General features: G+C 49.1%; 6 protein-coding genes across 6 annotated transcripts; 2 read left to right on the forward strand and 4 right to left on the reverse strand.

The window, feature by feature from the left end:
- Window positions 1–19: 19 nt before the first annotated feature.
- ASPSYDRAFT_47592 (WD40 repeat domain-containing protein) lies at window positions 20–3,100 on the reverse strand. Its single transcript, XM_040847460.1, has 8 exons — window positions 2,936–3,100; window positions 2,718–2,875; window positions 2,504–2,655; window positions 1,499–2,442; window positions 1,314–1,448; window positions 1,127–1,258; window positions 784–1,082; window positions 20–735 (listed from the first exon to the last, which is right to left on the reverse strand). The coding sequence occupies exons 1-8, from the start codon at window positions 2,970–2,972 to the stop codon at window positions 73–75; spliced, it is 2,520 nt and encodes an 839-aa protein (XP_040700120.1). The 5' UTR covers window positions 2,973–3,100; the 3' UTR covers window positions 20–72.
- A 167-nt stretch (window positions 3,101–3,267) lies between these two features.
- Window positions 3,268–5,165, reverse strand: ilv3C (putative dihydroxy-acid dehydratase; the record flags this gene model as incomplete). Its single annotated transcript, XM_040842549.1, has 3 exons — window positions 3,268–4,437; window positions 4,488–4,699; window positions 4,748–5,165. 3 exons carry the CDS (start codon window positions 5,163–5,165, stop codon window positions 3,268–3,270), a joined length of 1,800 nt encoding a protein of 599 aa, XP_040700121.1.
- A 357-nt stretch (window positions 5,166–5,522) lies between these two features.
- ASPSYDRAFT_59653 (uncharacterized protein) lies at window positions 5,523–10,232 on the reverse strand (the record flags this gene model as incomplete). Its single annotated transcript, XM_040849734.1, has 4 exons — window positions 5,523–6,999; window positions 7,050–7,255; window positions 7,703–9,978; window positions 10,031–10,232. The coding sequence occupies 4 exons, from the start codon at window positions 10,230–10,232 to the stop codon at window positions 5,523–5,525; spliced, it is 4,161 nt and encodes a 1,386-aa protein (XP_040700122.1).
- Window positions 10,233–11,065: 833 nt separating this feature from the next.
- Window positions 11,066–11,977, forward strand: ASPSYDRAFT_47597 (EMI1 family protein). Its single transcript, XM_040847461.1, has 2 exons — window positions 11,066–11,824; window positions 11,880–11,977. Exon 1 carries the CDS (start codon window positions 11,170–11,172, stop codon window positions 11,809–11,811), a length of 642 nt encoding a protein of 213 aa, XP_040700123.1. The 5' UTR covers window positions 11,066–11,169; the 3' UTR covers window positions 11,812–11,824; window positions 11,880–11,977.
- Window positions 11,753–13,410, forward strand: ASPSYDRAFT_47598 (uncharacterized protein). The gene has a single exon (XM_040847462.1). The coding sequence runs from the start codon at window positions 12,211–12,213 to the stop codon at window positions 13,261–13,263; it is 1,053 nt and encodes a 350-aa protein (XP_040700124.1). The 5' UTR covers window positions 11,753–12,210; the 3' UTR covers window positions 13,264–13,410.
- Window positions 13,411–13,499: 89 nt separating this feature from the next.
- On the reverse strand, window positions 13,500–15,000 carry ASPSYDRAFT_91582 (uncharacterized protein; the record flags this gene model as incomplete). Its single annotated transcript, XM_040852511.1, has 4 exons — window positions 13,500–14,399; window positions 14,455–14,471; window positions 14,535–14,717; window positions 14,772–15,000. The coding sequence occupies 4 exons, from the start codon at window positions 14,998–15,000 to the stop codon at window positions 13,500–13,502; spliced, it is 1,329 nt and encodes a 442-aa protein (XP_040700125.1).
- Window positions 15,001–15,125: the final 125 nt, after the last annotated feature.

Raw genomic sequence — 15,125 nt, forward strand, 5'->3', positions numbered from 1 at the left:
ACAACGACATTGTCAAAATTTATCCAATTTGTTTCTTGGTATCAAACCCAGTGCTAATAATACAGTCATAATTCAGAGCGCTAATTCGTCGTCATCATCCTCCCCTGTATATCGCCGCTCAGCCAGACCCCGAATCTTATCCTCCAACACTCCCCGATTATACCGCTGTGCAACCTTGACAGCAGCCTCCACCATCTTGCCATTGCGGTCTTTCATCATGTGTACCAGTTCTAGCGCCTTCATACCCCTTTCCTCACCCTCGCGACACTCGATCGCTAGGAGCTGCAGAAGTACCTTGTCCAACTCCAACTCTTTCCGTGACAGATCGGTCCGCTGGGTTGAAGTCGCATGCGTAGACGAGACCAGATCTTGGAATAGAGAGAGAAGTAGGTTGCCCCGGACAAAGGATTCCTCGAGACGCATACTGTCATTGCGCGCAACGTTTTCTTCCTCCTCCTCCTGGGCTTTGCTGGGCTTGTCGGAGACTGGTATCCGGAATTCGAATTCGCTGAGCATTGGCCGAGGGAAATAAGGATATCGGTCTCCTCCCTTCAAGATAATACAGTGGAATTTTTCTTGTGCAACCGCAACAGGCCAGTAGGTTTCCTCCTTGCGTCCACTTGCCAGTCGCTCCAGTTGCTTCGTATCGAGCAGCGGCACCCACCGCGCCTGGCCTGGAGTGCGCCAGTGCTGGAGGACCAGCAATACACCTTCTGAATCGTAGATACAAGGGTCCTACTGAGGTTAGACCATCTCTTTAGGGGTTATCCAGAAGGTACTCACTCCCGTATCGGTGAAGAAAACGCTCTTCAGCTCACTTCCGTCTGGTATAGCGACAACGTCCTCGTTCTGGCAGATCTCATCGCGCTTGACATTCTCCACAGTATATCTCAGGGTTGCCATTTTCCCAGCGTTTCCTAGTGGACCATTCCCTATGGTCATGATGTAGTCTCGCCAGGCAGCACAGGTTACGGCCGAGCTTTTTTGTCGGTACACTTTGAAAGGTGTTCCATATAGGGTATAGACTCGAACATAGTCTTTCGTTGTTACCGCAACGATGTACGACTCGCTCAGCGCCAGCGCTATTTCTATTAGCTAGCTCCTATAGACTGGAATGTGTTCATACCTCGAACAAGCTCTCCTTGGGGTAGCTGGGTTCTCCAGTCTGCTCGTGTGGTCCAAGTCTCATGTGGACGGTAGAAGATCGTGGCAGGACCACCATCTTTCGGATTGTTCGAAAACAGAGCACCGTGTTCATCTTATGATGGTTAGCATGTGATTGCACCTTGCAAGATAGAGAGAGATGGTCATACTGAGACATGCCCGATCATACAAATACGGGTCCGTAAAGTGGAAATCACGGTGCAGTTCTCGATCATAAAACTCCACCGTCACCGTATTATGAGTTTCTTGATCGACAGTCCAGACAGCACCCGTTAAATTAAGACCTATATCTGTTAGTAAAAGTAAACGACATGCAAGGGGATGACGCTCTTACAAAGGTATCTGCGGTTTCCCCTCCAAGGTGTGCTGCCAGGTTGGAGCGGCGCATGGGTCGCTGGTGTCGCAAAAGATGTCAACATGCGTTTATTCATGTGTCCGTTGATTTCATCCAGATGCTCGTTTGTGCGCTTCCCATGTCCATTAATACCCTCAGCATAACCAGCTCCATCATCATCTTCGACGAAATCTTCCATGTCTTGATCATAGCCAAGTATATCATCGAGCGAGTCAATGCTGCCCATCCTCCCCCTTGGCTGTGCTTCTTTCGGTCGGTTCGCCAGTGGCCGTCTCGCATTATCGGATATTTCAGTCAACGCGCCAGGGAATATGGGAGCTGCCTGCAGTGGCTTTTGAAGCATGACTTGGTAGTCCTTTGGCACAAAACCATCGTATATAAATAGTTCTCCATCCGACGTTGTAAGGGAGAGGGCGTTTTTCGTCGGATGCCAGTCGACATTGATCACATTCGGAAAGTCATACCGATGTAGAATCTTCTGCGTCTTGCTTTCCCATAGTAGAACCTGACCATCCTTGGCGGCAGTCACCAAAAGCGCACCGTTAGGAGACCAGCTCATGGCCGTGATATCCCCATTGTGACCACCAGAGAAGGTCATTTCCTTCTTCCATTCGCCCACGGAAAAGACAGCAATATCTCGTGTCGTTTCCGCCACTGCGAATGCAGTTCCATCAGGATGCCACACCACCCTTGCAGTCGCTTCATCCTCTGGTTCTAGTTGCCGAATCACGCCGTCGAGTTTCCGCACCAGCTCCGGTTCCTCGGTATCCATAGAATAAAGGTAAACGATGCCGTCCGTACACGAAACTGCAACGAATCGCCCATTCGGATCGAAGGTAATATGTTTTGTTCCTTTCGCCTGCTCGCGCAGGTACTTGACCTTGGTCATATCTTCGATATTGACCAGTTTGATCGTGAGCTCACTAATGTCGCATCAGCACCCACCCGGTCTACTCAAACATTAGGTAGGCTGTGTCGACTTACTCGCTCGCGACAGCAACCCATTCCTTATCTTTTGTAACGGCGACATCTCGTACGGGCAACGCACATCGTACGAGCAGCTTCTCCATCCGCCCTGATTGGACTTCATACTGCCATACTGTCCCGTCTTCGGCACCCATGAAGAAATGCTCGTTCTGCAAATATAAGCCATGAGACAAGCCAAAGAATCACGAGGAAGTTTGAGTGATTCCCTTACTGTAGCTCCTATCCCCAGGTGTCCATCGGCACCTTCTTCAACGGTCTTCGGTTCTCCATCTTGTCCGACGGTGTAGATTCGGATAGCAGAGTTCGAGCCTCCTGTGACAATATAATGACCGTCGGGGGTATACGATAAAACCGTTGTTCCAGGCGTATCTGTATTAATTAGGCATGTTTAGTGGTTGCATAGACTGGATTGAGTCGAGTAGAACTTACGGGCTGGCCTTCCCCTAGGTCGCACTGGTTCAGACATCGTAAATCTGGGTTATGGGAAACTGAAACGAGACGATGGAATCACCGTTCGTTTTTTAGCATGTCGCAATTGACTGCGTTTTCAGAATGCTTTGCTATGGTGACCAATAATCTCAGCTCGGAGTGGAAGCCTCGACACGGTCCGGAAGGGTAACGCGTTGTCGCGCGCGACGCGTCTTTAACCGTATCGGGTATCTAAGTTACGGTTTGAGGGCACAGGGCCAGAGTTCCAATTCATCAATGCCAACCACTTCCGACTTGCGAGCTGTGACAGTAACAGAGCTGATATTACAGGTTTAATCTCTTGATCCCCCGTCCGCTGTAAGAAAATCAAAATCGGCACCATCCTGCGCTTGGTTAACGGACCGCTCATACAACCCACGATATCCCCTCGGTCTTGGTTTCTTCTCCATCTCGAATGCCGATTTTCGAGCCTTAATCCTCGCGTTTATTTCTTCTGCCGATATTTCCAGTTGTAGTTTTCTACTCTCTACATCACAGCTGATAATATCACCCGTTTGGACAATACCAAATGGCGACTCTGGGACTGCTGATTCCGGGGAGACGTGCAAAATAATTGTCCCGCCTGCTGTACCAGACATGCGGCCATCTGAGATCCGGAGCATATCCTTTACGCCTGCGGCTGCAAGCTTACGGGGAATAGGAAGAAGACCGGCCTCTGGCATCCCCGGATTCCCGATTGGCCCTATGTTCTTAAGAACAAGGATCGAATTTGCTGTGACCTCGAGGCCTGGGTCATCGATGCGCCTGGCAAGGTCAGCAGAATTGTCGAAAACCACTGCTGGTCCGGCATGGGAGAGGAGACTGCGGTCCTTTGAGGCCGAGGCTTTCAATACTGCACCGTTTGGTGCTATATTTCCATGGAGGACTATCAGTGATGACGCAGGATAAAGAGGGTCTGATAGCGATCTGATGATTTGCCGAGAAAGGGGAAATTCACGAAATGGTGATGTATCAAGGATTTCGCCCAGTGTTTGACCCGAGATTGTCATGGCAGAGAGATGAAGGAGGGGCCGGAGGGTATGTAGCAACGCCAACATCCCTCCGCCATTATGAAAATCAGTCATGTAGTTATCGCCACTGGGCTTGAGGTCTACCAATAGTGGTGTCTTGCGTCCGACCTCTTCAAATGTTTGCAAGGTTATCACGCCCTGCAATTTTGGATGCCGATTTGCAATAGCCATCAGGTGCACTACTGCATTTGTTGAGCCACCAATCGCTTGCAGGACAGTGATGGCGTTTAGGAACGACTCCTTTGATAGAATATCTTGCGGCTTCCGCTTTTTGCGCGCTGTCAGTACAGCATTCGCTCCGGTTTCTTCGGCAACTCGAGTCCTTGCAGACGAAACTGCTGGCGCGGAAGCTCCACGCAGGGGCATCATACCAAGAGCAGCAGTAATGCATGCCATTGTGCTAGCAGTGCCCATAACGCCACAGGTCCCAATCTAAACCTGTCAGATAATGTAAATGTGGACTTTCGTGGACGCGAGCTTACCGTCGGTGCAAGTTCCTCATTAATCTCCGAGATTTCCTCAATGTCTATTTCTCCAGCACGAAAAGCTGCCCAGTTATTCCGGCAATCCGTACAGGCACCTATCCTCTTGCCGCGATGACTCCCAGACATCATCGGACCGGTAATTAAAGGAAGGACAGGCTTGTTTGCAGATATACCACCCATCAGTTGTGCCGGAACTGTCTTGTCGCATCCTAGAGAGCGTCAGTTTATTCACCAACAAGCCTGAGAAGGAGACGGACCTCCAATCATGACACACGCGTCCATAGGCTGGGCGCGGATCATTTCCTCCGTGTCCATACTCATCAGGTTCCTCAGAAACATACTCGTCGGATACGAGAATGACTCGTGCACACTTATGGTTGGAAATTCAACTGCAAGGCCGCCATTGAGATGGATACCGCGCTTCGCCGCTTCTATAAGCTGTGGTACATTCCCGTGGCAGGGATTGTAACCGGAATAGGTGTTGATAATCCCAATTATAGGTCTGGAAAGGGCGTCTTCGGAGTACCCTAGTGCCTTGACAAAGACCTTCCTCAAGAAAAGGGAAAAATGAGCATCGCCGTACGACGTTAGGCCTTGCCGGAGGCCTAAACTGGAAGATATAGGCGTTGATAGATCGTAGTCTTGAGGGGCATCGGGGTTGCCGTCTTGCTCCATGGTTTGTTGGATATATGCTAGTTACACAAATTATACGCGACGTATTCAGAATAAAGTAGGCAATGGATCACGTATTTGAACTCATGGGTGGTGAGACCTAGCCAAGTACACTCGGCGTAAGTCCGTGCGATATCCGGATTCTTTTCCATGCTTGTCGTATCCGACCTATAATTGGTCTTTATTTACCAAAAATGGGCCTCTGCTTGCTATCAGCGAGAATTCAATTCGCTGATGCGATCTCCAAGGTCTCCCCGCATCATGACTGGAGCGTTCTGCTATTCATTACATGTTATTTGTTTTGAGATCTCTCTATATCCACACGCAAACACACACAAGCCGATATTAAGACCATTTACATCATGAATGACAGCGCGACGATATTCGCACTCGAATATCATTTTTTGGCAGAAAGGCAGCACTCGAAATCTTGTGTTCTGGGATCTTAAAATCACTTTCATCTCCCGGCTTGACCTCCCACAAGGACACAATTGCTGCAGACAAGGCCAAAATCTTCTCCTCTGCAAAAGCCCGTCCTTTGCATGCCGGCATTCCACCCCCAAACGGAGTTATAGTCTCGGGCTTTGCGCGTTTCTGGCCGGTGCTGGGGTCGGCCTGGATGAACCTGAAAGGGTCGAATTGGTCGGGGTTAGAAAAGCATGCGGGATCGTTATGGACAACTCCATGAGGCACGATGACTAGCTCCCCGCTCTTAAGGGAATAGGACCGTGGCCTTGATTTACCTGCGCTCGCGGCTTCCTCTTTGGTTTCAGTGAGTGTCAGGTCTGCAGTCAATTGCCGGAACGAAAGTCCTGCCGAATCCAAGCGCAGAGTCTCGTAGAAGGTCGCCTTCAAAAGTTCACATGAATCACATAGCTTGTCCATGTCAATAGAAAGTTTGGGGGCCTCCAGGATCGGGAAACCGGTTTCCTCTCTGCTCGGTCTCGACACCCTAACAAACGGGGCAATTTCATTACGGATTTTCTCCAGCAGAGTCGGATTGGAGTATAAGTGAAGAAGGTGATAAAACACAATGTTGGGCGAGTTGCCGTTCATAGCCCAAAGCAAGGCTAAATGTGCGGGAGCGCTATCCTCTGCCGATAATCCCAAGTCCTTCGCCATGCGGATCCGTTTCTTGATCGGCTCCGAAACGTCGTCGAGGTCGCGGAGGTCGCGGAACTCCATCCCAAGGTCTTTCCCCTCATCCCAGAACAGTAATGCTTGATGGAATACGGAAAGTATGTCTAATAGCCGATCACGGGCAATATAAGCTGCAGAAATCTTGGGAGTCAGATAGCGTGGAGGTCCCATTGATAAAGTCGCAAATTCGTCATCAATACTCCAGATATCTTGAAGCAAATTTGGGAAAGTATCTAAGATAGATTGACCAAACAGTGAAGTAGTCGTTGTTGTCCCAACAAAGTGTCTAATGAGTGTAAAGAAATCTACCTCGCAAACAGGTTGATTTATTCCTTCGACAATACGGACGTCACCTGGACGCTCCCAAAGCATCTGGTCAATGGGGGCTGAACAGAAAGTCACTAGATTCGGAGCCTCCCGTTCGATAAAACGGGTGGCCGATGTCGAGGTTTGAGAGAGAGATGGCTCATGCATGAACTGAATTGGAATGTTGTGAACGAAAACATGGCTGTCAGAAGGGTTCAGTTTTTCAAAGGCACCGCGATCGCCGAGAATCTTCCGTGCAATATGTTTGACTAGAGGAGCTGTTGTCACACCTCTAAATGTCAAGACAGACTTAATCATGGATGGTGACATGACAACATTGTGCTTTGCGCCACCAATCACTATGCAAAATACAGCCTCATGCAGTCGGTCCCTACCAAAATTAGCTAAATTTCCCTTCCAGATGTGTAAAAGAGTCTTCACCTGGCCTTTTCGAGGAAATATATGTGATTCCGGGCAAACGAGAGACTATGGCCTAACCACGGTATCCAATGCGGCACTGTTCTAGGCCGGCGCACCTGCTTAGTGTCTTTCGTCTTTCTAGCGTAACTTTGAAGACCGCTAAGAATGCGAGTAAGTATGAGAACGCATGTCGAGATGAAAACCACGGCCACAGGGAGCAATTTCAACTGTAACCCGGCATAGGCTGTTTGTATCGTGTCCATTGCGGTCTCTTTGAATAGCTGAATGTAGGCTAAAAGCCAAGGAAAAAAAAATTATACGAGGAAGAACCCGTCAAAAAAAAAAAGCGATGAGAGAATAGTAACTCTACTAGGTCTACTCATCAGGATGGCAAATTCCGCGAGCGAAGTTTCTTGCTACAGGAAGAAGCTGATGTTGGCCAGCCTTGGAAGCTGTCTGTATGTATAATACGGTAATTAACAGCTGACATCAGCAATTGTGGCTCGCAAATTCGCATCAATCGCAGTGCAGCTACTGTAACTAAATATTTACGACAAATGGATGAAAGTACTGGAATTTACAATACATCTTGATTTATGTTATAGCCATGCATTTCCATGATATTCACAGAGATTAAAGAGTACCAAAAGTTGCTAATACTCGTGTTGTGAAACCTTCTGAAGTGCCGCGCTTTCCGCTTCATACTTCGCAATCTTGTTCTGTGAGCTGTACACCTTGTCCAAGAGCCATTGGATTCTTCCGGTGAGCTCTCGTGGTTGTTTTGGCAGCTTTCCAAGCAAGAGGAGTTCCTCTTCGTACTTCCCAATGCTCTTGTTTTCGTTGCTGATTAGTTGCGATAATATTTCGAGATTTAGACGACTGCTCAAGGTTTTGTCCTCGGTCAATCGCTTGAATACCGCTTGGTATACCGGTCTTCCAGCCCTCACCCTCTTTGGAGATCCATTCAAACTGATGATTGAAATAAGCTCTGCTTGCTCGAGTTCTCGAAGAGCTTGACTATTAGACTTGAACAAATCAGACTCAAGCACATGGTTGTAGGATACACTGCCATCCTCAGAATGTGCAAGCGTTTTGATCAGATGCCAGGCTTGCTCATGACTCCACTGCTGCGATTCAGACTCAGGAGTCAATATGAACATCTTTAAGATCTCAGAGGCCGATTGTTCAACAATTCGAGTGACGGCGCCTCGAGGAGTTTCCCCGGACTCAATGCGATGAGCCATGAACTCGAGATCCGTCACACGGCCCCCCAATACGGCAATGCAACTATCCAGCTCTGATAGATCCTCCTCCTTTCGGACAGCCTGGTTCTTATTCTTTGCTTCGTATTCGAGATGGTTGAGTACGAACCTTCGACCAACTTCAAGAGAGCAGTCGCCTAGGGAGATCGTTCGAAACACCGAATTGGGCAGTGCTTTACTTAACGGTTTGGAGAAAGAAACATCGGTTGTCAAAAATATGACATGTGCAATGTTCCCGCTTGTTAGACCTGCAGCCCATTCTGTGATCTTGTCATAGACCACATTGCCATCTGGGTTATTATGGAGGTAGTTATCGATAACTACTACTGGGCGTAGCTCGGGATGGGCCTCCAAATACTCTTCATCTGAAAGCTGCGCATCCGTATCCGTCTTTTTCCTGTTCTCCAGCGTGATGCTCTTCATGGCTACAGCAGTGTTCTGCCAAATATTGCTGAGTTGGGCGTCCAGAGTTTCAGAAAAACCCGCCTTGGTGCCAATCATTCCCTGAGCTGCCAGGTCGATGAAGCTGCTGATGCTATTCATCCATGAAAATATCGGTCGGTAGCCCACTTGACTCGCTGCACGAGCAATTTTGGCCGTATCACCTTTGGCGTCTTGAAGCTGTTTGCAGTCGATGACGAGTTTGTATCTATGGTCCTTAAGAGTTCGATCTAGCACTAGCTCGCGCTTTCCTGAACCGCGTGGGCCATGTATCACGATGAATGTTTCGGTACTTTCCGTCAGCCACGAGTTAAGTTGAGAAATGTCGCTTTGGCGATCCTCCCAAATTGCTGTCAGGCCGCGAGCATCGGATTTGCTTTGACCAAAGTAAATATTCGCCTTGCTGACTTGATACCGGACCCACTGGACGAACTTGTTTCCCTCTGTATGAAGGGTCGCCTTTATCTTTATCTTGATGAAGAATGTGCGTATTGGGTCGAAGACGGTCACTGTGATGGCTGCAATGAGAGCGGCCGCTGCCGGGATTACTATACGGGGGTGGTTCAGAAGCCAATCCTTGATCATAGACAGTCTGATCTTCCGTTCATATTTGATCTTAACGCGTGTACCAGAGTTGCTCCTGCCTCCCTCCGGAGGTATGGTGAATCCGTGGATGCAGTTTTTGGCTGCGACAGCATTACTAGCACGGGAGAACTCGACTAATGCATATTTCGGGGTTTCTTTCGAATCTGGTGGCTGTCGCTCAATATCCCGAAGCTTCCCATATCTGCGGAAAACCGTATAGAGGACTTCTGTAGTCAATTCTGTAGCTGGGCCGTCTGGCACGGCTGGGTAAAACTCGACTCGGATACGTGGACTAGGAATGCGATAAAGATCTTCAATCCACGGCCTTCCTTGAACTTGAGAAACCGTCGCCTGCTGGAACGGGTAGAACCAAGGTCGAATAGGATGTTTTTCCAAGTGGCGCTTGATTGTGGCCTCGATCCCAGTGTCTGCGGTCCCTGGCTTCCGGGCATATTTTACAAAGGCGCCACCTTCGCGAAACCGCGGGATGACATCTTTTATATTGATATCTAAATCTGGTGGAAGTACCTGGTTAACAATACGCAACGGATCTGACGCCGCGAGATGTGGACGGTCAATGCGCTTTAAGGCCTTTTCGTACGACAGGTTGCCGTTGAGAGGACCCAACAGCAGCAGCCATTGGAGCCTTCGAGGGAAGATATCTAGAACCAGTTAGTCTTACAGGGTCAAACCTCCATGTTTAGACAAGCTTACTATTGACAAAGACTAGGCCCTCGTTTTCTCCCAATTCAATGTGGCCACTCTCGAGTGAACTAACATCTGCGGAGCTGATTGTACTCGCATGCCGGGCAACAATCGAAGACGCCTTTGGAACCCAATTGGCAGCAGAGCCTTTACAGCATGACAAAGGCCTGTAACTGTGGGACACCCTGCCATCAAACAGGACTCGCATCATTATTGCGAGTATGTGAGCGTGTCAGAAACGCAGAACAAGCGAAGAGCTGCTACTTGATGTCCGACCACATGGTGATAAATGACGTCAAGCCATCAAGGTGGAACTGATCAATGATCGTTAGATTACCATTCCGTTCTGATACTGTCAGTCTGTCATCCCAAATTACGCCGCCAAACTGTCACGACGCTCCACTCCTGTCACGAGTATGTAGCGTCTAACCTTAGGATCTCGCGCGTACGGAGTATAAACCCGGTAGCTAGTCTGGTATTTCGGATTATAGTAAAGGGGTTACACATCACTGACATGGTTTGGACTGGTATTTAGGACGAAGGAATCCGGATTGGGATTAGTTAGCTGTGACAATACCCGCGTTACCTGGTGGGTCGCTAGGCTTGGTATCAAGTCGGTATCGGTATACTGGCTCGGAAGGGAAGAAGGGCCACCCGCTGCATGTATACAGAAAGTGTAGAGTAGCACTGACAAGTTGATATCACTAGCAAAGATATACTCTGCAATGATAATTAATATTGATTGCGACGAACTAAGAAGTAAACTAAGTATATGATAGTGAATGAGCGTCCTTATATCCTTCGTTGACTACTAGTAGGTGTGGTAGTCAGCTACTATTCGAGTAGCTACCTATTTGGACAGTAGCTGGCTACTTCGTGCATCACAGGCTATCATGGTCAAGTGACCAAGTCAGCCACTCTGCGTTGTCGCAAGGTACCGTACCGTAACCCTTCTGATTGGTGCATAGGTGATTGGTCGAGAGCATACCTTGGCGTCGGTCGTAACACAAGCAAAAGATGCAACAAACATCGCAAACACCATCTTTTCAACTCCGCTTCCACGATAATAATCGCAGCTCGTCGCCTGTACTGCTAATTGCATCTGAGTTCTTTTTTCACACCCTGAGAGCTATACACAGTCTAAAAATATGGGCTGGCTTTGGAATTCCTCGTCCTCCACAAAGAACGAGTCTCAACCTCAACCTCCACCTGCACCTTCTACACAAGACAACCTACCGACACCACCACAACAACCACGGAAACTCAGTCGGGAAGAGCAAGCAGACGCCGAATTCGCCGAATTATGGCAGAGCCTGAAAAATGATATCAGCCAGTCTGAACCGCAACAATCCTCAGCCACGTCCACACAATCCCCAGCATCCGATACTCAATCTTCGCCAGGATCTATAGCTCCCGAATCCCTCTACCCCGATACCATGTCCTGTCGCTCGGCGTTTGATTATGCTTTCTTCTGCCAATCGCTAGGCGGCCAATTTGTCAATGTTTATCGATATGGTGAGCTGCGGTCGTGCAGTGAGCACTGGGAGAATTTCTGGCTGTGTATGAAGACAAGGACATTCAGCGACAATGAGAAGAGGCGCGTAATCCGCGAGCATAATCGGAGGAAAGCTATCAAGTATAAGACTGGTCCAAGTAGTGAGGATGTGTGGGAGGTACGGATGGAACCGGTCAAGAGTGCCTTTCAGGGAGACTTTGCGGCTTTGGAGAGGGAAATGGAGGCAGAAGAGAAAGCTCAGGCGCAGGCGCGACACCCCTCCAGTACCATTTAGTTTTTCTTTTCTCGTGAGTTATATTGTTCCCACTGCCTTTCTCAAATTTCTGTACTAACGGCGTGTAGGAGAATACCTTGGCGCTATGTGTTTGGGACTATGTACAATAAGTGTATAACATGCAGATATCTATTAATGAACAAAGACAAACCGAATCTCTTCTTTATCACTTTCTTGTCCTTCGGGAAAAAAGTGCTTTTGCGAGATGCCTTTATCTTGTCCTTCACACAATGAATCTTTGATCAGTGTGTCGCTATTGTCTGCACTCCCCATCTTTGTCCTAACAGCTTCCTATAATGGAGGATACATAAACGGGGTTCCCTCTCTCCCACACGGATTTGGCTTCTCAAAATTTTCGCCCCACTCACATTTGAAACTGACTGGCCTGCTGCACACGAAATGCCATCACTTTATAGCTTTGTGGAATGGGCGGCTGACAGAGTTATCTCCGCCGTCAGCACTCCCAAGCGCCCCTTAAGTCCACCACCGCCATACACTAATCAGCCACCAAGCGCTTACAATCCAAACCATCGCCCGTTCGGCGGCAGGGATGAACCATTCTCATCACTCGGGCGTCGATCAAACCCAAAACCCAATTCTATTGCCCTCGCCGCAGCTCACACCCGAGGTGAAGAACCCAGTCCCAACTCCGGTTATCTCAATAACAAGGACAATAAATCCGCCGAGAGTAGCAGATTCGTCCGCAGCGCGTATCGCGCAAGAACCGTCCACTGGGGTAATGTCAGCGAAATTCCAAAGAGCCCAACCCACCCCACTACGCCGGGTCTAAAGGAATACCACCAGAGAAGAAGCAAGGGAAACGACAAAGCTATTCCTAATCTCGGCCCTACGAGCCCTTGTAGCGGTAACCCTGATTATGATGGTAGTCCCCTCCGGACTGACTTGGGCGACTCTTACGAGGACAAGCGCTATCCAAACTCTTGGTATTCGTGTTCTTCATCGCCATCGGCCCAGACACAGCCTGCTATAGGCACAGAATACCAGCATCGTGGCCATAGTGGTCCACAACCGAGACATCGCACACACGTTCCGCGCAAAACAATCCTGAAACCACCAACGCCAACAGACGATGAGATGCTCGTTCGAAACCTGTGGGGATTGGCTGTGTCAGCTGACGAGCGGTTAGCCTACATGTATGAGTTCCTATCCCAGGTGTTGCTGGTTGGCGACGACATTCTCGACTCGATGCTGAGGGTGGGCGAACTTTCAATGTTCGAGGAGGCCACGAGACATGCGAATAGGATGGGAGAGAGACAAAGGGCGACTTGGTTCCAACCAACGAAGGTACCAGTACCACGTCAGCAGGCTGCTCGTGGGCGTGAACTTCCGGTGCATGCGAAGAGTGAGGGGAGGATAAGGAGGGGAACCCCTGGGCCCGTGTTTACGGCACCAAGGGAGATGAATATTGCTGAAGAGGAGGGAGAGGGATAAAAAATCTATTTATATATATACCCACTACGGATTTCCTAAACCATTGGCGATGTTTTTGGTTTTAGAACGTTGAATTAACTTAATTTTGAGCTGGTTCAGTAGCGTAGCTAATACGAGGAATAACTATGTGTAATCAAAAGTAAATGGCAATTGCCAGCATATCCGCGCGCACTCTAGTATATATATATATATATTTTATGGCTATGAAGTAAACAGTTTGGTAGATCTCCATCAAGTCACCTAACAACTAAAACACAGAGGTACTTCGAATACCGCAAGCAAATGGTACAAGCACTCGCGAACATGCATGCACCGGTGAAAATGATGACCCATCGATAGGACACCGATGAAGGCCCCGTCGACATTGAGCCGGAAACCAGAAATCCTCCGACAGGACCAGCAAGCACGTTTCCGATGCCTTTGCCAAAGTTAAGCAGGCTAAAGACAATTGGTGCTGCTGTCGCATCATCGGTGATTGCGGTGCTCATCCTCGCCCAGATAGCAGTATACCCTGCGGCGAAAAAACCATATATAACAGCAAACACGATTAAGACTGGAAAAGTCTGGGCCAATCCCCACATGGTGAGACAGGAAACTGCTGCGACGACGGTTGACGAGCAAGCCAAAACGTTAAGCGGTACTTTGCGGTCAGACAAGGAACCGAATACAAACTGGCCGCAGACTTGACAAACGCTCATCAGCGCGAGGAGAAGAGCACCGTTCTTGCCACTGAGGTCTAAGGACGACGCGAACGAGGGAAGGTATAATGAAGGGAAAAAGTACCCGAATCCCTGCAGTAGATTTGAAATCGAGTATATCCAGAAGAGGGGGCTCCGGAAAAATGTCCAATTGATTTTGGGTATACTGGCTCGTCGTGAAGGCGGCAAACGGCCCTTCAAGAGAGGAATCAACGGGCCCGTAAGCAAGGCGAGAGCCACGGCCACAGCGCGAAGTGTTATTCTGTAACCGTACTTTGCCAACAGAGCTTGCAGGACAAACGGCATCACGGACCCTGAGACGCCAGAGGCACCACAGAGAATACCGTAAGCCATGCCACGACGTGCGACCCAGTATTCGTTTACCATGCTGAGGATGGGGTAGTAGAATATGAGGAAACCAAGACCATAGGCCACGCCCTGTGTGAGGATAAGCACCTCTAAAGTGGACGCAAAGGACCCGAGAACGAGTCACAGCAATGCAAATGGGCCCTGATGCAAATTAGCAATATGAATCTTGTCCTCCCTGGGAAATTATGAATCCATGATGCATACAGCCAACCCAGATCATTTGGCGCTGCCACCGCTGGTAGCGCTGAATAAAAGGCATGATGACCGGTGCTCCAAGATAACCAAATCCGGATGCTATGGTACCTACAACGGAGATATAGCGGTTACCGGCGAATTCGGGAATCTTGGAGTAGTATTCCTGGAAGACACCAAACGAGAGAGGGAAGCCTGCGCGTATCCCTGAGCCAAGCCTCAAGAGTCCAATTCATAATGGGGATTTACCCCATAGCAACGCTTCAAACATAAAGGCGGCGCAGAGTAACCTCCAAGCAGCAGCCCCTCCATCTACAGGCGCAAGTCCCTGTTCCGCCCGTCCGCCACTCGCTGGCTCATCCTCCACATCCTCAGGCTGTCGGAGCGATGCTCTTCCACATGGCTCAGGAGCTTGAGTCGTAGTTGTACTTGTGACCATGCGAGGGGCCGTGATGGTCGCCAACTCGGTATTGCTCATTGTGAATAGAAAAGGGATTATTGTAGTTACCGATTATGGAGTTGAGGTATAGTAGTAGGTAGTTATAGTGCAAGCACTGGGCCTATTGCTCTTACCGAGGCTGCTGATGAGCCCGGCTGTTGTCG

The sequence above is a fragment of the Aspergillus sydowii genome (assembly GCF_001890705.1).
Source record: "Aspergillus sydowii CBS 593.65 unplaced genomic scaffold ASPSYscaffold_9, whole genome shotgun sequence".
Taxonomy (NCBI): Eukaryota; Fungi; Ascomycota; class Eurotiomycetes; order Eurotiales; family Aspergillaceae; genus Aspergillus; species Aspergillus sydowii.